Source organism: Coffea arabica, chromosome 1c (assembly GCF_036785885.1).
Source record: "Coffea arabica cultivar ET-39 chromosome 1c, Coffea Arabica ET-39 HiFi, whole genome shotgun sequence".
In the NCBI taxonomy this organism is placed as follows: Eukaryota; Viridiplantae; Streptophyta; class Magnoliopsida; order Gentianales; family Rubiaceae; genus Coffea; species Coffea arabica.
Window position 1 is genome coordinate 8810126 of NC_092310.1, and position 22145 is coordinate 8832270.

The following is a 22145-nucleotide window of genomic DNA, read 5'->3' on the forward strand; positions in this document are numbered from 1 at the left end:
TTTAAAAAGGGTAAATCACACACTGAACTCATCTCTAGGGTCAATTCTGTGGACATCATGTTAACTCCTGACATTGTGAACTCCATTTTGAAAACCAGCATTGAACCCAGTTTCAAAGGAAAAATTGTAAACTTTTTTTCATATGAGGAATTTCCTTCTGCCTATCATCACTTTTACAGTGCTAAACTCATGACTTATTTTCAATCCAAATTCAACACCCCTGTTGAGGCAAGATTGGATGATCTCAGTCCTCAGAATCTGATCATCTTCACTATCATCTCGAATCTGTTGGTGCCAACTGATGGCCACAGAACAGATGCAAATAAAATGGAACTCTATCTTTTCTACTGCTTTGTTGAAAAAATCCGCATTGATTTTGGATTTGTAATGTGCAAATTTCTGCTCAAAATCAGCACTGATAGTCGTAGGAAGCTTTCCTATGGCAGATTTCTGACCCCCATTTTTGCTCATTTTGACATACCCTTTTCTGGCAAATCTCCAAAAGAAAGTGCATCTTCAGTTTTCTCCAAAGCTTACTTTGAAAGAAAGAATCTAAAATTTTTTGAGGGTCATTGGTGCTACAAAGAGACTGTAGCCGAGTCTAGAAGAAAAAATTTGCATGAAACCCCTGTCACTCCTAGAACTCCCCATGATCAGTCAGGGTATATATCTCCTTTCACCATTCATCCCAGAAAGTCTGCCAGTAAGTCCTTCTCTTCCAATTCTGAGGTCATCTCCCTGCTTGAAGACCTCAAACAGCATGTTATGCTTCTTGAAGATGGTCTCATGATGACCATGACCTCTGCCCAACAATCCTCCTTTCTTGAAAAAAGGAATCTTCTTGTGCCCCCTATACCTGAAACAAATGAAGCTGCTCATCAGAAAGAACCAAGAACTGAGCCCACAAGGCCAACCACTGGTGATGAGACTACTCCAGTTTCTAGTTCTCAGCCCAAGGATAAAGGCAAGGCTCCAGTAACTGAGGAAGCATCTGAAGATAGTGATGAAGAAACTGAGGAAGAAGAGGATCCTGCACAGTATCGTCTGGCCAGGAGAAGGCCTGGATCATCTAAAATCACCATCTAGGCACTACTAGGTCACTGCACCTTTATCTAGGATCATAGTTCATCTTTTTGCATTGCACTTTTGTATCAAGTGCTGAACACCTGGTCTGTAATATCTAGCAATATTTTCTGTTTCTAAATTAAGTGTTTTGTTATGAATGTTTTGAATGTGTGTTATAGTTGGTTATGTGTTTATGTTTGAATGTTTCTAATTGATTCCAAATTGTGCTGAATATTGTTACTGTGTATACTGATATTGCTTCTGATGGAATGATATTGCTTCTGATATTGCTTCTAATATTGCTTCTGTATACTGTGTGATGACAAAAAGGGGGAGATGATTGAAATTGGATTTGGTTTAACACTGGTGGGTGTAGAGCAACTAGTTAGGGGGAGTCAGTCTCAGGGGGAGTTGTGTTAAATTTACTTATGCACCTCGTTAGGGGGAGTCAGTCTCAGGGGGAGTTGCTACAATTTTTGCTCTATCCAATTGTTTTGTCATCATCAAAAAGGGGGAGATTGTTTATCTCAACTCATATCTTTTGATGATTACAAAACAAATGGATATTTCTAATACCTCTTGTAGAAATCCTTTTCAGAAATGAACCAAACAGGTCTGAGGCTTTAAAGCAGAAAAAGGAGATCAAAAAGTATGAAGATTGCTGAGGATGATGTCGGACGCACAAAAGGAAAGTATCGGACGTCCGATATCCTTTGAGCATCTTCGGACGAGTAAAGAACTCAGACTCGGACGTCCGAAGAAGACAAGCCAGAGGTTCGATGACTATTAATCATGATCGGACGCTCAACATCTGTGTATCGGACGTCCGACAAGTATTGCTGCTCTTCGGACACAACACTCTGAACGCATCGGCCGGCCGAAGGATTTCAAGAAAACTTCCAGAACTCATTGATCTCGTTCGGACGCATAAAATCCAACCATCGGACGTCCGACAGCACCAACGGCTAGTTGACTCTTCAGCTGCCTTCTACCCGTTGACAGCATTAATTGAGGAATTCTCTGGTCTCCTATAAAAGGAACAAAGTCAATCACCTCAGAATAACTTTGTACATCAAGCCTACATCAGATTGTGAGTGATTCAAGTGCTAGAATACTCAAAAGAAACATTTGTATTCCTTGCATGTGCAATCTTCGTGTAGCTGTTTTTCAAGTGTGACATAGTTTCTTCAAAAGTGTAGCATAGAGAGGGTTTGCGAGTGTTTGTAAAACTTTCTTGCTTGACCAAGTGTGTTTTGGGGCAAGAAGGAAGTGATCCCTTCCTTGTACACATAAGATTGGTTGCAAGTCTATTCAGCTTGAAGTAACTTGGTATATAATAGAGGTGTTCAAACATCAGTTGTGTTTGAAGCTTGGTTTGGTTCTTTACTCTCATTTACTGCTTTTCTATATAAACTGCTCTTCTCCTCATCTCACTAATACATGTGCTACTATATTATCTTGTTCATTGAGAAGCATTTTGAAAAAGAAGGGCTGTCTGTTTAAAAAAAAAAAAGGGGTTGAATATTTACTAGCAGGTTTTTGAAAGCCTAATTCACCCCCCTCTTAGGTTGACTTCGATCCTAACAATAATTGCCTCCTGTTGACACTCTGTCAACACTTCTAACAATATATAAGTCCGTAGAACACCACTTTCACCAGTCTTCGTCCACCAAACAACCCCCCACCGGGCCCGCACTCCATAAACAGTAGTTTGGTAATACTCGAGTATACCAGGAATCCGAGTTTCCAATGCTCAAGGATTTCAATGAAACAGTATCAAGTCGAGAATTTTATCACTGGTGGTGCTGGACAACACAACAAGCAAGCACAACGGCTATGCTTCACCAGGGACCTCCAAGAAAGATTCAATTTCCAGTGAACAGTAAACAGTCCTCAAGGTTTATCAGCCTTCTCGACCAAACCCTTGCTGGCTCGATACAACTGACTCACCTATGAGGTTGGGTACCCAAACAGTAACAGTAGTTGGTGGAATATCATCCACGCAACTTAAGCACAGTCATGTATAGCAATATCTCATTTCATGTTAATTCATTCAGTAAGTAGAGCCTCAGTGAAAAGAAAAAAAACAAGGAAGGTCGAGTGCGATAAAGTACACACTCGCCTCAATTTTAATTAAAACAGTGTTTGGCTCAAACAATAACAATTTAATACTTTTAAGTACACAAATATTTCACATAACAAGTAGCAGGTAGTGGAACACTCACCTGTCAAGCAAAAGTAATAATTAACGTCAAACGTCTCAGTTACGATCACCGTCGTTGCTCAAACCTAGGTTAACGAGTGAAAACATTAATAATTGGATTCGTTCCCTACTAAAGTATAGGTTCATTAAGAGGTCAAGTGAGTAGCTTAAGCTACTTAATCCGGCATGCAAATAGGGTCTAAACCACGGTGAAAGTTCATGGAAAACAAGTCTAGTATGTACATGAAAGTTTGGCAAAAGAAAAGTTTCACTAAAGCTCAAAGGTTTCATTACGGGTTAAACTGTCTCGCCCGGCCAGCCTCGGGAAAACGGTCATTGCTCATTGTGGGAAAGTCGGAATTATGTTCTGTCAGTTGCATTGGAAACTAGGTTCATAAGGCTAAATTTGTCTAGAAGAAACCATTTCCAAAATCCCAACATAAGTGGCTCAAAATTAAGAAACCAAATGAACTTTCTGGACTGTCTTGGATGAACAGTACCGCCCGGACAGCCAACTTTCCAGACTCGCCACGGATCACTCGGGATGAACCAGAAAATGAACTTTGTACCGTTTTAAAGCTCTAAGAGTCTACTTTCAATTGCCACAAACTGCACTCAATTCCAATCAGTGAGTAACACGTTATGACCTTAACAAGATTACCGGACAGAAAATTTCTGGACCTAGTCCAGTTTTCCTCCTTTGTTTATAACTCAAAAGTTATTCAACCAAATTGGCTAATTTTTTGTAGACAACCTCTACACACATAACCCAACATATAACACTCACATTTGCAGCCAAAATGTGCATGAAAATATCAAGGAAAAACCGGGCAGCAAACTTAAAAAGTTTCGGTCAGCACACTTTAAAAATTTCTAACTTCTACTCTTCTTGTTATTTTCATTCCTTGCACATAACAAGTATATTAGATCCAACTAAATAGGGGTTTAAAACATATCAATAGTTCATAAGCACACATGAATAAGGGTTAGACATTTCATCAAACACTTGGTATGCATATTAGTAAACCTAACCATTACTTGATTAACTCAAGAAACTAACCCCAAATTCAACCATAACAAGTTGTTTTTCACCATTTCAACCTCAAGTAGATGATATAACATCATAAACCCAAATTTTAAAGATTACATACCTTACTTACAAGTTGCTTTGGTCACCAAACAAACCACCACAATAGAAGCTTTAGGCTTGAAACAACCTCAAAGATTGAAGGAAATTTTCTCACAAACTCTAGATCTTTCTTCTTTGGATTTTTGTTCTTGCTTTTTTTTTTCTAGGGTTCAAGGTAAGTATATGGAGCTCTCTCTCTTCCCCCTTTTTGTGCTAAGAAATTCGGCCAACAAGGGTTAAAAAGGAACCAAGTTTAGTCTTTAAATTGTTTTCTAATTCCTTAGTCAAACAAACCCATGGCTAGGGTTTTGCCACATGGCTCCATTAGTAACCTAGACTTTCTTAATCTTTGACTAATGGTTCTCTTAACTTTCTAAATGTACCAATAATTGTTTAACAACTCTAATCTCACACAAAAATCTCTACTACTTAAGAAAAGAACACTTGGTCAATTTCAAGTGGTGCATTAATTTAAACAAACTCAAGAAAATATTTTTCTTCAATTACAATGAAATGGAATGTTATACATGGAAATTACTATAACATATAGAAAATATATTGTAAGGGCATAGAATAAGTAATTTAAATCCTAGGGTAAGGCACTTGGTACAATGTAAGTGGTGGAAAAAGAAACTAACTCAACAAAATTGTTTTAGCTAAAAGTAAGGATATGAAATGTAATACATGGAAATTGTTTTAATACATGTAGAATGCTATGCAAGGGTATATTATAAGTGGTGAAATAGTTACAACTAACTCAAGAAAAACGTTTTAATTTCTTAGTGTATACGATAACACATAGGGGATACAATGCTATGGCTTATAATCCGTGGCTTCATTCTTAGAGTAAGGCATGTAGTTTAGAAAAATTGACTTTTAAAGTGAGGGTTCTCACAAAACCAAAAATAAATCCAAACATAAATGATATAGCTTCCACCAGTAGACCTGCATCGTCGTATGCTAGATGTAAATCTGGTTCAGGAAACTCTTTCATTTCAATGCTAATGAATATAGCAAAGCAAAAAGGCTATTTAGATAATGAAGGCTATACACTTTTAGATAGGACCACACATGAATCTATATTTCCTTTCGAAACATTTTTAGATTTAGACTGTGTAAAAAATACTGAAGAAGCAATAGATAAATGGGAAATCGGATTAAGATTAGCTGTTTCCATAAATAAATTATCATATGAAGAGTCAAAAGGATTTTTGGAAAGATCACTAGTAAATAGTGTCTCTCGATATTGGAAGACATTACCAGAAGAAACTAAATCAATAATATTTGGAGAAGAACAAGATATAAAGAGTATGATAGCCAGAGCACTTGAATTAATTCGTCTAGAATCTGTTGACGAAGGAAGTTATTTTAAAGATGTTAATTCAGTCCAAAAATATACTGATGCATTACTTAAATTAACACTCTGTGATATGTGTGAGATAGATAAATATATTTGTGTTTTTCAAGATTATTATTATAGAACAGATTCAAAGAAAAGAGAAACATATTTAGAAATGTTTTTCTCAAAAAGACCCGATCCATGGGGTAAGAAATTAAGAGAAGAATATAATCTTGGAACTAAAGATACTCTAGGAAAAAGAATATTCCATACACTAGACAAATTAAGTAAATGGTGTGAAGAATCAATACTTTTTAGAAAAACATGTAATTTAAAATATCAACTGAGACTATGTTGTAATAATATTAATATGCCTACCCAAATCGGATGTGATACTCCATATTATTATCATAAGATAAAAATAATTATAAAAAGCGAAAATATTTTAAAAGAAAATATATGAAAAGAAGAAAAGCTAAATACTACAAAAGTAGAGAAAAATTTCCAAAAAAGAAAAAGATGTATAGGAGAAATAAAAGAAAAAGAAATATAACAGATTGTCAATGTTATTTTTGTAAAGAAAAAGAACACTTAGCAAACAATGTCCTAAAAAATTTAATAAAAAGAGATTTGAAATAGATGATGATATTGAAGACTTGATTAATAATAATGAATTAATAGAAATAAATAAATTTGTAGAAATAGAGGAGGTTTCTTCTGATGAAAGTATATTTATATGTATAGATACGGAATACGAAACAAGCAGTGAAGATGAGTGAAATAGAAGAAGAGAAAAATAATTCTTCCGAAATAATAGATATTCATTTAGAAAAATTAGGTGAATATAGCCAAGAAGCACTTATAGATAGAAAAATATTAACAACAGTTCAAAAAAATAATTTTTCAATTAACTCTTATAGTGGATTTAATGTACCTGCATTAGAAAAAATAAAATTTTATCTAAGAAGGCACCATATGTTCTATGGAATAAATCTTAAAGAAAAAGCACTAGAATTTAGCCTTACTACCAATAAAATAATGATTCCATTAATATCTAAAAAAGATATTTACAGCAAATTAGAAAAAATAAGAGAATCAATAGAATGGATTCATATAGGTTCTATCCAAAAGATTATTAGATCTACATTTAGAGAGGGATTAAATACGCCTATAGATCTTGCTATAGTTGATAATCGAATAAAAAATAGAGGAGAAGCAACTCTTGGTATCCTTAGAGGAAATCTTAAATAGCAAAAGTTAATTTTTAATATATATCCAAAAATTTCTTATAATATGCAAGATAAAGATTTTGATAAAACACTTTTCTTAATACAAGATTTCAAAAGAAAAGATTTCTTTTTCAATGGAAATAGACCATATTCTATTACATATATGATTTCTTATGCTTTATCAAATACTCATCATGCTGAACATTTTTCAAATACTGAATTCATTGATCTCCCTAAATTATTTTCCGAAGTAGGAAAAATATATCCTCCAGAAATTACTAATATAGAATTAGATGAGGAATTCAATTTAGATCTAAGTCAAAAACCCCTATTAGATAAGCCAAATGCCTTGTTACCTAGATTATCCTATACAGGAAAAATAGTTATAAGTAATTCTTACCGTTTACCGAATATGAATACTAATCAAAAAATAACAACAAATTATAGAATACAAGCTAGATATTGGAATGGAAAAAATATGACACATTGTAATATTTTAATAGATACTAGAGTTAATGGAAATTATATATCACATAGATTAGTCGAACACTTGCCTATTTTTTAATTAGAAAATCCTTATCAATACACAAATTTTAATGGAGAAACTCATGAAATAAAGGAGTGCTTTAGTACGTTCCCCAGGCTGGCTCATGGGGCAACTCGCCTGGATAGATTAGGGTTGCCTTCGATTTGGAAAATTAGGCGTATGTAAGCGGAATGTTTAGTCTTATCTCATGAATAAATAAGTATTCTTTTTGGAAAAAAAAAAGGAGATTGTAGAAACAGAAATTGAATTAACTGGCAATCGAATTCCTATTCGACTTCTAGTTGAAAATGAAGGATTTAATAATACTCTTGAAATAATGTTAGAAGCAAGCTTTTTAGATTTAGTATCCCCTTATAATATAACTACAAGTGGAATAGTTATCACCCATATGATAAAAAGATATATGTAAAAAGAAAATGACAAGTCAATATAGTATTTATATTCCTATAGGAATAACTTATAAAGATTATAAAGCTAAATATTTTGCAGCATATATTGATAGTGGACCAGGAACATATTTATGTAAACCTACATGTTTTCCACCACAATATCATGAAACATTACCTGAGCGAACAGGAATTGATATTTCTAATAACCCTATTACTTTAAATTCTGAAATATCTAAACCTCAGATATTACTTGGTTCATTCCTTGTAAAATGTCCCCCATTTTACTTCTATGATACAGGATTAGATATACTTTTAGGAAATAATTTTCTTCAATTATTTCATAAAGTTTTATTTGATACTTTACAATCTCAAATACATTTTAAAACCCCTTGTGGCCATTGGATAGTAGTTTCCCGACTTAAAAATGCTTATGCCTGTAAAATTCCTATCACTTTTCATACTCGCACGGGTCAGCGTGGTGATATTGGATATTAAAAAAAATAAAAAATACCAAAAGGAAATTCCATGTTAAATTTTGAAAAATAATTAAATTTGAAACAACTACAACTAAAAACGATATCTACTACTTTAGAAGATATAAAAGAAAAATTACGATTAAGTTATACAGAAAATCCTCTTAAATTTTGGGATAAAAACCAGGATTATGCTGAAACTTAAAGATGAAAATAAAATAATTAGAGTAAAACCCATGAGATATAATCCTCCTGATCAAGATGAACTCAAAAAACAAATTAAAGAATTATTAGAAATTCCTTTAATAAGAGAAAGTAATTCTCCCCATTCTTCACCTGCATTCATGGTAAGAAACCATGCCGAAATAATAAGAAATAAACCTAGAATGGTTGTTAATTATAAACAATTAAATAGTGAAACCATATTTGATGGTTGCTTTTTACTACATAAAGAAACCCTCATAAATATGAGTAAAAGAAAGAAAATATATTCTAAATTTGATTGTAAAAGCGGATTTTGGCAAATAAAAATGCACCCTGATAGTATTAAATATACAGCATTTAGTACTCCTCAAGGATAATATGAATGGTTAGTTATGCCGTTTGGATTAAAAAATTCCCCTCAAATATATCAAAAAAAATGGATAAAATTTTTAAAGATTATCCTTTCTTATATGTATATGTCGATGACATATTAATAGCTTTAGATTCGATAGAAGAACATTTAGAACATTTAAATATATTCTTTGATTTGTGTTTAAAACATGGAATCGGATTATCAGAAAAGAAAGCAAAAATAGGACTAAAAGAAATTGAATTTTTAGGATTAGACATAAATGGTGAAGGAATAAAAATGCAACCGCATATTTTGGAAAAAATACAAGTATTTCCTAATAAATTAGAAGATAAAAAACAATTGCAAAGATTTTTAGGAACATTAAATTATGCATCTGATTTTATTTATAAACTAGCAGATAAAAGAAAGGAACTGCAAAAATTACTAAAGAAAAATATTATTCTGAAAATCATATATCACTAGTAAAGAAAATAAAAGAGCAATGTAAAAAATTACCATTTTTAACTTTACCATCTGATGAAGATAATCTTATAATAGAAACTGATACACCTGAAGAAGTTTGGAGTGCAGTTTCAAAAACAAAAAATAATTTATTATGTAGATATACATCTGGATTGTTTTCGGATACAGAAAAGAGATATCATATATATGAAAAAGAATTACTTGCAGTAATAAAAGGTTGTCATAAATTTTATTACTTTTTATTACTGAAGAAATTTAAGTTAAGAACTGATAATTCTCAAGTGAGAGCATTTATTAAAAATAATATTAAACCTCTGCCCCAAAATAAAAGATTTAATTAGATGGCAAATGGCATTATCTGAATTTATGATTGAAATTGAACTAATGAAATCTGATGAGAATTGTCTTGCAGATTTTCTCACTAGAGATGGAAGACCAAATTAATAAGCAAACTATCCTCTTGGATAAGGTCTCAGAATTATCTGAAAAAAATTGCTCAATTGCAGACGTCATTCAATGACGTAATGGATATCGTGAATTACCAAGATATAAATAAAGAAGTTTCTGAACTTCTTATCAAGCATGCCGAAAAAGGGCAAAATACAGTCAGCCTATACGATAAGGTTGAAGAATTATTATATGACCTATTCAAAAGGGATGAAATAGAAAATCTTCCACCTTCACCGGGAAAAGAAGATTGTCAACAGACTAAGAGATCTGGATTTAATTCTATCGATGATGGAATATCCTTGAGATCGGATCTCAACTGGAAATAGACATCTCAAAGGATACCCATATTAAATAATACAATTAACTAGCACCCGCTCGTCTCTGAATACAATTCTCTCATGAGAGAATTATATGCCTTACAAAATATAGAGACATATTATATGGATTTTATAGGGATTTATCCTAGAATGAATTGTGTGCAGGGATGTGACTGCAATTTCATTCAAAAATGGTAGAATTTTGGAGTAATTAATGCAATTTATATGACTACTCCAACCTTTGCTGAAATTTTCAAGTTCCCTCGGTGGATTCAAGAAGGAGTTAGGTACATCTACCAAAATAATCCTACTTTTGGTCCCAAGGACATTTTAATGCTCAAAATTATTGCAGCTGGACCGGATTTTGAAGACTCAAATAGATATGATACTTTTTCTCATATCAAAGTCATGAAATATGATGACTTGGAGATAAAAGTATACCCTCAATGGAAGGAGTATGAATATTTTTAACAAAAGAAAAAATACATTATCGAAGCTCCTGGAATGAGAATTGTTTTGCAAAATCTAGAAAATACACCCAAGCAAGGATTTTGTACATACGGAGGAAATGAAGCATTTTCTTCTATAATGACTACATATACGAGGAAGACTCCAGAAGCAGCAATAAATTATTTAAATTAGAAAATATGCTTATTGGAAAGCAGCAGAATAAAATCTAGCAACAAAGCTATCAAGACTTTGTGCAGGATGAGAAAGCACAAAAATAACATGTGTCTAGCATGTACTAAAAATGAAGATAAGGACACGGCATCAAGCAGTCAAAGCATGGAATAAGATGTAAGCACTAACGTTACACTCCCGGAATCCAAAATATGTTGTTCAAGTCCGCAGAATTAAAAGTAAGAGCATGTCCATGGAAAAATCAATTCAAATCTGACATTGAAGTCCGCCAAACATTTATAAATATGCAGGCGCCATATGAAGAAGGCAGTCGGAGTTGAAGTTGAATTTAGAAGGAAAGTTAGAGTAAGAAAGAATTGAGGGAATCTACCCACCGTCGTCTTAAAATGTCCTCTCATGTATAGTGAATAAAGAGAGAGACAGAGAGTAGTGTGTTAGGCTATTACCTTGTCCTAATCTTTCTTCATTAATAAGAGAAGCAAGTTTCTTTACATCTTTCCATATTTACATCTGAGTACGCTTAGAGGTAGGAAACGAAACTAAGCTGTGCTGTAAAACTCTGAAGCGGCCCTCAAAGGAAGTCACCCCAGTGGTTGGAGGCAGCAACGCCCAAGTAAGAAGTTCTCGGGGAGGTAGCCGGAGTTTTGTCGGTCAAAAATTAGATCTAAGGTATGGAAGCGTGTTGGACCCAATTCTTTTGTTAACAAGAAATTATGAGTCTTGATATAGCTTGCACTCTATTCTCTTGCCAATAAAATTTTATGGAAAATATTTCAAATTCGTTTAGTACTTTATCAATAAATATTATACATCCTGAATACAATTTAGAAATAAAAATATCTTTTGAATCAAGAACTATAAATATAGATATTTTTTTTAATAAATGCCCACTTTATTACTTATGGATCAAAACCAAAGCAAAGTTACAGAATGTCCCCAACATGCCCTGCCTGCACCGCTTCCCCTACTATTCTCCTAACAGATGACATGCCTAACTTATCTAAACGGACCTCCCTCTTTGCTAACTTTGGAATTGTGCCTGTGTTGTCATAGATAACACAACCTTGCTGTAGGTGAGAGACATCCACATTAGCCAGAAGATTCGCCACACGGTTGGCTTCTCTATAGCAGTGAGAGACTCTCGCCACGTTCACTGTCAGGTCCCCAATTTGCTCTATCTCATTCCAGATCTGGCACGGGCATCGAACACGTCGTTGAATAATCCTCACTAGCACCTGAGAATTCGATTGAAGGTCCACATTGACAAACCCTTGCCCCACACAAAGCTAAAGACCGGTTAGCATTGCGAGGGCTTCCGCATGTAAACTCGAGCGTATTCCAAAGAAAGCTGAGAAAGCCAATATAGGCCCTCCTGTCGAGTCCCGTAAGATCCCACCGCCCCCACTCTAGCCTGGGTTACCCTTGGAACATCCGTTCGTATTCAACGTCAGACAACCTGGTCTTGCCTTCCACCGCACCAGCTGAAAGCTATTTCTGCTGCCTGGGCGACCCGACCATTCATAAAGCTGAGGGAACGAGATCAAACCAAGCCTCGTATTAAAATAAATCTCCACCGCAGCCTTTATTTCGGAAAGAACGGCTTGGAAAATGGTAGTCGGGTGCATCTGGATCTCGTCAAACATCGATGCGTTCCTTGCCCTCCAAACGTGCCAGCAAATGAGACTCGGCATCAACCTAAAGATAATCCGCCGCTGTGCAGATCTTGGAGGCAACATCTACCAAGGCACTACCCTAGCTTGCAATGAAGACCCCCCTGCGTAAGACCATATATGCTAGTAAAATAATTCCACACATCCTTAGTGACCTGCCTCTTGGAAAGTGCATGTTCCACCGCCTCCCACTCGCTCCCTCAGGATAGCACAAGCATTTTGACGGCATCATCTGGAACCCCATCCTACACAAAATATCAGGGAATGACAACCTCCCCAACACCAAACGCAATATGAAGAAAAAGACTTTCAACGGGATGCGAGAGTGCCAAAGGTGAGAATGGACAAAAGAAGGACTGCAAGCCTGTCGAACCTCCTTGACGGCCGATGCCAACGAGAACTCTCCTGACGAGGTCAACCGCCATATGGGCTCATTAGCTTGCGCACTGCAAGGAATCGGGTATAATAGAACCGAAGAGATTACGTCAGAAGGGAGGGCTAGGGAAAGTAACTTTGAGCTCTATCTCCCATTTTCAATGAAGTCATTAAAAGAGCGGGTTGGGTCCACCATAGCCTTAAGAAATAACGCGTCAGTCCCCAGCCAGTTATCATACCAAAAATGACATGAACTCTCCTGAATCCGCCAGATGACAGATAGCTTCGCTTGCCTACTGATGTTTAGCATTCTCCGCCATGTACCGGAGGCGTGGCGACTCAGTTCAACCGGAGCCAGTGATACCTTGGCCCTTCCTTCGAGACACCCCATAGGAAGTCCGCGCACACCTTTTCCACCAATCTGAATAGCGTAGCAGGTAACACTGCCACAGATAGCAAATGTACTGGAACAGCCAGCAGCACATGCCTAATCAAGATCAGTTTTCCCCCCATGGACAAAAACTTGGATTTTCAGGACAGGATTCTGCTTAAAAGAGCCTGAGCTACGTCTCCAATGTACGATGACTTACACCGTCTGATATATAAGGGAAAACCAAGATACCGAAAAGAAAATTCCTAATGTGTAAATTGCGTGACCCTTTCAATTACCCTTCTGCGAGCAAGTAGTAATGACGGATGAACTAAATAACCATTCTTTTGAGCATTCACCAACTGCCCGAGGACTGCTGGTATGCCCCAGTACTTGTATAACTCCTTTTAACCCCGCTGTAGTCCCATTTGTAAATATTATTACATCATCTGCAAAGGCTAGGTGTCTGACAGTGGGGCAATCCCTTGGGACCCGAAACCCCACAAAACCCCTCTAAAGAGTTAAGCTATTCAAACCCCATGATAACATCTCTGCTCCGATAACAAACAGGACAGGGGGTAACGGATCCCCTTGTCTGAGACCCCTGCTGGACTTGAAAAACCCGTGTGACATTGATGATCACTGAGAACCAAATGTTTGCCAGCAGACGCCATACCATGTCAATGAATCTTTCCCCAAAGCCAAACTTCCTTAAGACAGTAATAATATGTATCCAAGACATCCAATCATACACCTTAGTTATGTCCAACTTTAAACACTATATTGCCTTCCCTCGTCTTCTTGCCCATACCCGAGATCAACTCTTGGGCCAACAAATAATTTTTCGTGATACTCCGCCCTTTTATAAAACCCGTTTGTTGGGGAGAGATGACTCTCGGTAAAATCGGAGCGATCCAGTCCACCAAAATCCTGAAAATCACCTTATTGAAGAAATTGCACAGACCATTTGGCCAAAACTGAGAGAAATCTTGGGGATTTGGAACCTTGGGAATTAACACTATGGATGTAGAGGTGGTAAACCAAGGCAACTCCGCCCCACAAAAGAAGCTCCCAATTGCCTTGTGGATATCCTAAGCAATGATGTCCCAAGCAAATATGAAGAACTTCCCCGTGAAGCCATCCGGATCTGCAGCACTATCCCCATCCATTGCGAACACCACTCATCTAATTTCTTCCATGGTGGGCACCTCTTCTAACCCCAAATTGTCCTCCTCCATAATCAATGTCGGAATCAAGTTAAGTAACCCATCCGATTGTGACGTTGCCTCACCCGAGAACAGACTGGAAAAATATGCAACCGCCTCGGTTGCAATGGCATCATCGTCCTCCACCCACGCTCCGTCGGCCTTCTTAACCCTGTGTATCATTCCTTGTACCTGCCTCTGCTTTACCACAACATGAAAGTACTTGGAGTTCTGGTCCCATGATGGAGCCATTTTATTTTGGCCTTCTGATGCCAGAACTGCTCTTCCATCGCTAGAGCCCGTCGAAGCTCAGCTTGGACCCTTTGTAGTTCCGTCTGTGCCTCCTCCGAGGCATCAGTCTCCACGCCTTTCTCGGCTCTTAAGAGCTCTACTTCCGCCATCTTGACTGCGTAAAAAATATTACCAAAGACTTGCCTATTCCATCCCTGAATGCTCCTCCTCACCGCCATCAATTTTGAACAAAAAATCCACAGGGAGGAACCTTGGACATCCCCATTCTAGGCCTCACGAATAACCTCAATCAATTCTGGCCTTGCTATCCACATATTTAAGAACCGAAATGACCATGGTTTATTGTCAAGTCTAGATCGAAACAAGATCTTCAGAGGAGAATGATCCGATGGGTGTCTAACAAGGTGGACAACAGACACGGCCAAACCTACATCAAGACACTCTTTATTCATGATTAATCTATCAAGCCGCTTCCATATCCGCGCCCTCCCCCTCCTATTATTGCTCCACGCAAAACTCGCTCCCGAGAACCTAGCATCGAAGACCCCCGCCTCTTCCATAAACGACAAGAACTCCACACCTTCTGACATGGCAAAGGGCCGGCCTTCCCGCTTTTCATCAGGGGCCGTTATAACATTAAAATCTCCCCCTATGCACCACGAAAAAGCCTTAGGTTTATCCCGTAGTAAACTAACCCACAGCTTCCGCCGTTCCTCCATAGAACATTTCGCATGGACGAATGAAAATAGCAAGGGACCCAGTAACCACGGGTGTTGCACAGATAGTGAGATATGCTGATTAGAATTCCCTACAATCGAGCAGCTAAATGGAGTATTAAAGAAAATCCAAAGATCCCCCGTTTGGTTGACAACAACCGAATCAAATGCTAGCTGCATGTGGATGTAATCGATATGAGAAACATTCATTTTAGGTTCAAAAATAGCTACAATTGAAATACCATGCTTTCTAACTAATCGAATCAATCTACACAGGTTAGGTCTCCTGGAAACCCCTCTAATATTTCACATAAGGACATTAATCATGATGGAGATATTGAAAAGAATTTTGAGCAGATGTTGCTGACCTGAGCTGCCTATCAGACGGAATTCAGACTCGAGCTCCCTGACCCTTTGACGTTCTGAGTTCCTTCCCTGCATCGCTGGGGTGATCAATATTCAGCTCCACAAACAATGATGCCGAGCTGGACTCTAGCACTACAACCATCCTTGGCGATAAGTTACCCGCGACCTGGGGTAAGTCAATGGACCTCCCGTCAACTACATCGTCATCCTCCTGCTCACACGACCTGGCCGTAGCTACTATCAATGGCTACTGAAGAGGCCCAACCACGCTGTGCCCCAACTGCAGTGTCCTCTATTGCTCGCTATGTTTCATTGCTGCCGTTTCCTCTGCCATGACATGCTCAGCCATGTCCTGCATGACACTGTCAGTAGCTCTCTCGATTGCCTCCTCCACCAACGTTACCGTTGCTGAGAGATTGGCATTCTCCAGCTCCTAGGAAGAAGATTGCCTGCTCTCCCCACTGCTTGACACCACCACTAGGTCCCTTGCTGGCTTGGCAACCGCAACCTGCTCCTCCGCTGCCAACACCGCAACCGCAACCTGCCATTGCCCAACCCCTGCAACCATTTGCCTTGGCACCTGTAGCACTTGCTCCACCACCCCTGTCACAGTAGCAACTTCAGCAGCGCCCCCAGTAGAGAACGTAAACCCTCCTTGCCCATTGCTTGGCCGCATGGGTTCACCCTCACCAGCGCCCCGCACCTGACACTAAGAGATTCAGCGCCCTATGGGGCTCGACAAATGGTGGTGACACAGGCACTGCCGCTGCCTGCTCCGAAACTAGCTGCTTGCCTGGTGGTGCCAAAACTTGCGACTGATCCTCCACTCCACTATCTTTCAGAGCCGCCTCCCTACCAAGGTCCTCCAGCACTGCCTCCACGCTCCCCAGCTTTGCCCTAGGCCATGCGAGTACCATGCCCAGTTGAGGGATCCTCCCTCTGCTTATACCTCTGCAGTGTCCTCTCCACCTGCGATCGGCCCATCTTCTCCGGATGTGGAACAGGATTCTTGAGCCGGCATTCTTCCTCATTGTGTCCCTAGTGTAGGCAAAAGCAGCAGTTTTTTGGGAGATTTTTTGGCAACAACGCCTGCCAGAAGCCCAGCCTATCTCCTACTGAAATCCACACCCGTCCTGGAAGCTCCCTCAGCAGGTCCACCTCTACGCAAACCCTTGCTACGCTTGACCGCAAACCCACAGCTGTAGCAGTATCCACGCAAAGCGGACGGCCCAGGCATGCAACAATGGAGAATAGACATTCTTTGTGGAAGAGATGAATCAGAAGCTTGGGCAGGGAGAACCAAACTGGCACAACTGAGGATTCTCTGTCCACGTGAAAATCAGTCGACCACTTAAAAGCTCTCATCGACACATCCTGAATGTACCAAATATTACGTGACCAAATATGATAAAAATCTGCCTCGTTTGTTAACCTAATGAGAATATGTCGTCGATCTATCAAACCCAGTGAAATATCATCCTTCCAGTCCAGCGCATGAAAGAATTTCCACAGGTCTTAGAGAACTTCCCCACCAATGCAAACTAGTATGGAACCGCGACCCGTTCAAAATCTTCCATGGAAAAACACACTGCTGGTTCCCCTCTATGAGTGGATGCAACAGCCTGCACCCTTGTTTTTCCAACGGCAGGGGAGAACAAAGAAGCGAAAGACTTGGACTGAAACCCCAGATTCTGCTTTGCCGAGACCATCTCCGCAAACGACCGAGGGGCAGCCTTTGCGTCTGCAATGGGGGGGACCCCCTCCCCCAATGCGGAGGAGGGACATGCAGCCATTACACCAAAGAAGGAAGGGGGTTTGGGATTATTTGATTTGCAGCTTTGGAATAAATGTACTATATTCAAACTGATTTGGAATATTTGTTGCAAAGAGGACTTACTTTAGGTAAAATGGGTGCATATTTTGTCGTTGAGAAATTCTTGTTTTTGGGGAGTGAAGATACCTGGGGATTGCTCATGGGGATGGCGGAAAATTTTGCAGTTAAGGCATCTTGTTCAGGGTTATATTAAGATTATAGTGGGTAATGGCAGTAGTACAAGTTTCTGGCATGATAATTGCCATCCAATTAACCCAATATACCAAAAATTTTCAATTCAGATTTTGCGTGCTTTTGGATTTACCATGCAAACTCGGTTGCTAAATGTATTGACTGCACAGTGGAAATGGCCAGTGGGAAGGAGAATCAATTCAGAACTCAGGAAATTAATGCTAGCCACTCCTGAATATTTTCTTCCTTTGCCTGAGCATGAGGGCCACCAGATTAGTTGCACTGCCAATGCTTCTGACATTTTTACACTGAAATCTGTTATGGAAAAACTTAAAGAATCAGGACCTAAGGTGCAATGGTACAATATGGTGTGGAGAAATGGAAACATTCCACACTTTGCCTTTATTCTTTGGCTATTGTGCAAGCGTAGGCTTAAGACTAGGGATAGGTTGAAGCAATGGGGGATTCAGTTGACTCTGATCAATGTGTACTTTGTAATCAAGATGCTGAAAGTATCGATCATTTATTTTTTATCTGTAGTCACTCGAGCTATTTGGCAAAAAGTGCAGCAAATGTGCCTTACAGCGGTGCTTACTATTGGGATGAAGAATTGAGATGGATTGTCTATATCAATAAAATAGTTACGTGTGTAAGCTGTTTTCTTGCCTATACCAATGAAATAGTTACTATTTTGCCTAAAAAATAAAGAACTTTTATTTCTTGATTGTCTTGGTGTGTAAAACATGCCTAGGTTTCCTGTGGTGTGAAAGGAACCATGCTAGTGCTGATTGACTGACTTCATTTTGGAGAAGCTGAAATTTCGTCGGATTTTGATTTGTCTTTTGATTGACAATTTGAAAACGCGTTACATTACGTGCTCATTTTGATGTCTAATGTAAGACCATTAAGGCAGTCACCATATTCCAGCTTATACGTGGATGTGGAAAATGACTCCAGAGTCCAAAATCTTCCTAGCTGACTAGTTAATTAAAGAACCTTGAAAGCAAAGGACATCAGGATTTATTCTACAATATATATCAAACATGCTATTACATTTTAATGACGAGGCTTAAACTATATCTTGCAATGGCAAATCTATACATACAACTCATCTACTTGGTATTTCTCCTTCCAGTTTCTGCTTTGGCTCAAAATAATGGTACTGTGCCCAATAACAGTACTTTGACTGCAGGTGAAACATCCAGTTACTGGCTTTCACCTTCTGGTGAGTTTGCATTTGGATTCCAGCAACTTCAGGAGAAGGATCTTTTCTTGTTTTCCATATGGTATCACAAGATACCAGACAAAACTGTAGTTTGGTATGTTAATACAATCAACTCGGTTCCTCGTAACTCGACCGTGGTGCTTGATGGTCAAATTGGTCTTGTGCTCCGTAACCCTCAGGGCTCACAACTTTGGACTACTGATGTCAATTCTAATCAAGTTAATCATGGTTTTATGAATAATACAGGCAATTTTATACTTAAGGGGAGTGATGATAGCTGGCTGTGGGAAAGCTTCAAATTTCCTAGTGATACCATATTGCCAAATCAAGGATTGGCAATTGGAAATTCTCTTAGCTCTCGACAGTCGGCAACAAACTTCTCTCAAGGAAGATTTTATCTCCATTTTGATGGTGAGGGGAATCTAGTACTTGCTACCAGAAGTGTACCAACGAATGAGGATGATGAAGTTCAGTACTACAATAGTCAGACTTCTAGTTCCACAGATGCATTGAATTCTGGTTATCAAGTTACTTTTGATGGCACAGGCGCCATGTACATAAGGAAGACGATCAATCAAACACAACAGCTGAATCTGGTTGCAGAATCATTACCACAAGCATCAGAATACTATCATAGGGCAACAATAGATTTTTATGGGGTTTTCACACATTATTATCATCCTAGGACTTTTACCGGCAACCCGAACTGGACAATTTTTTGGTATGTGCCGATTAATATATGTTATATTCAAGGAGAAATGGGGAGTGGAGCTTGTGGATTTAACAGCGTTTGCTACCTTGAAGATAATGGAAGACCGGCTTGCAAGTGTCCAAACGGGTATATATTGCTTGATCCAAAGGACGCTTATGGCAGCTGCATACCAAACTCTTCTCTTGGCTGTGGTGAAGTAGAGGGGTCTGCAGAAAGCCTTTTTGATTTAGAGGTGGTCAATGACATAAATTGGCCTCTGTCCGACTATGAGCGAATATATCCTTCAGAAGAACCAGTTTGTAAGCAATCTTGCTTGCAGGATTGTTTCTGTGCTGTGGCCATTTTCAGTGGCAGCGGTTGCTGGAAAAAGAGGCTGCCACTTGGTAATGGGAGGGCAGAAAGCACTGGCGGTCAGTCAAAAGCTTTCATAAAATATCGCAAAAGTGATGCTCCTCCAGTATGTCAAGCTCTTCCGCCAGTTGGTCAAACTCTTCCTCCAGTTCTGACAGGATCAAAGCCAAAAAACCGAGGAACTGTGGTACTTGTGGGATCTCTGCTCCTTGGAAGCTCTTTCTTCGTAAATTTGGTGTTCATTGCCACAGCCTGTTTCGGTTTTCACTTCATATACCACAAAAAGAAGGTAATAACTCATCCAAATACTGATGCACTGAATACAAATTTGCGTTATTTTGCGTACAAAGAGCTTGCAGAAGCTACAAATGAATTCAAGGAAGAGTTGGGCAGGGGATCTTTTGGTACTGTTTATAAAGGTGACTTGCAAATCAGATCCAAAAACACTACTTTTGCAGTGAAAAAGTTATGCAGAGTGGATCAAGATGCGGACAAGGAGTTTCGTGCTGAAGTGGAATCAATAGGCCGGACTAACCACAAGAATTTGGTCCACCTGCTTGGATTCTGTGATGAAGGGCAACATCGTCTATTGGTGTATGAATATATGAGCGGTGGCACTCTCGCGAGATTGTTGTTAAATAATCCCAAACCTAGTTGGAGTATGAGGACTCAAATTGCTATTGGGATTGCAAGGGGACTGGTATACCTTCATGAAGAATGCAATACTCAAATTATTCATTGCGACATAAAGCCCCAGAATGTACTCCTTGATGAGTATTTCAACGCTCGGATTTCTGACTTTGGATTAGCAAAACTTTTGATGATCAATCAGAGTCGAACATTTACTAGTATTCGAGGAACAAAAGGGTATGTTGCTCCTGAATGGTTCAGGAGCAACCAAATCACTGCAAAGGTTGATGTTTATAGTTTTGGTGTCTTGTTACTGGAGATCATTTCTTGCCGCAGATGTGTGGAGAACATTGAAAACTTTGGTGAAGGAGAAAACCCAATTTTAATTGATTGGGCTTGGGATTGCTTTCAAGAAGGAAGAATGGACATGTTTGTTGAAAATGATTTAGAGGCCCTAGAAGATAAAACGATGCTGGAGAGATTTCTGATGGTTGCCATATGGTGTATCCAAGAAAACTCATCGCTTAGGCCTAAAATGAGGAAGGTGAGCCAGATGCTTGAAGGAATTGTGGAAGTTATGGTACCCCCTTGTCCGTCTCCTTTTTCCACTACGGGATGAGTTTTAGTTCAATACTGCTTTGAGTCATTTCAATTGATGTCTGGGGAGAGTATTTTTATGCTGTTTTTACTTTTTTTGGACCTTTTTTTTTTTCTGCTTTTATCCAGTATATGAGATTTTCTTAGTGGGCAAACTTCCTGTTGGGATGGTGGCAACGCATTTATTCAAGTAAGATGAGATAATAATAAGCTTGTTTGCTTTTTGTGTATCTATTATATTGTATTGTGAATGTGACAAGCACCTCAGACAAATGATTTTAGAAGTAATTGACTAAGTAACGTGTCTAATTATTATTCGGAAAAGTCTGAAGTAACGATGACAATGAAACTGTTTTTACTTGATATAACAGGTAAGGTAAAAACACTTTTAGTGACCATTTGATTACCTGTTGAACTGGTTACCTAAATAAGATAATACATAAAAATTTGATTAATAAGTTTTACATAAAAAATAGTAAGTTAACCCGATAAATTAGTAACTTTTATGTCTCAAAAAGTAAATTAGAATAAATATGGAACTTACTTTTTTTGAAATAAATTACTACTCTATATCCGAAACTTACTTTTTGGAGAGTAAATTTAGTTCAAATAATAATAAGTTTTTATAGATTAATAGTAAATCTTATTGACAGAATAGTGAATTTGGTTGATGGTCAAAACTTACTAGTTTGTGGTATAAATTTACTATTTTACTTAAAAAACTTACATGAAACAAGTATTAGGAAGTTTATTTGAAATAATGCTAAGATTTTTTCATTAATGATTGAAACTTAGTATTATAGTTAGTAATTACTCGTAATGCAATTGTATGATACACAATTGTGCTTA

General features: G+C 38.2%; 1 protein-coding gene across 1 annotated transcript; it reads left to right on the forward strand.

Moving 5' to 3' along the window:
- Nucleotides 1–18810: 18810 nt before the first annotated feature.
- Nucleotides 18811–21530, forward strand: LOC113693211 (G-type lectin S-receptor-like serine/threonine-protein kinase RLK1). Its single transcript, XM_027211998.2, has one exon. The coding sequence runs from the start codon at nucleotides 18841–18843 to the stop codon at nucleotides 21316–21318; it is 2478 nt and encodes an 825-aa protein (XP_027067799.2). The 5' UTR covers nucleotides 18811–18840; the 3' UTR covers nucleotides 21319–21530.
- The last annotated feature ends 615 nt before the right edge of the window (nucleotides 21531–22145 follow it).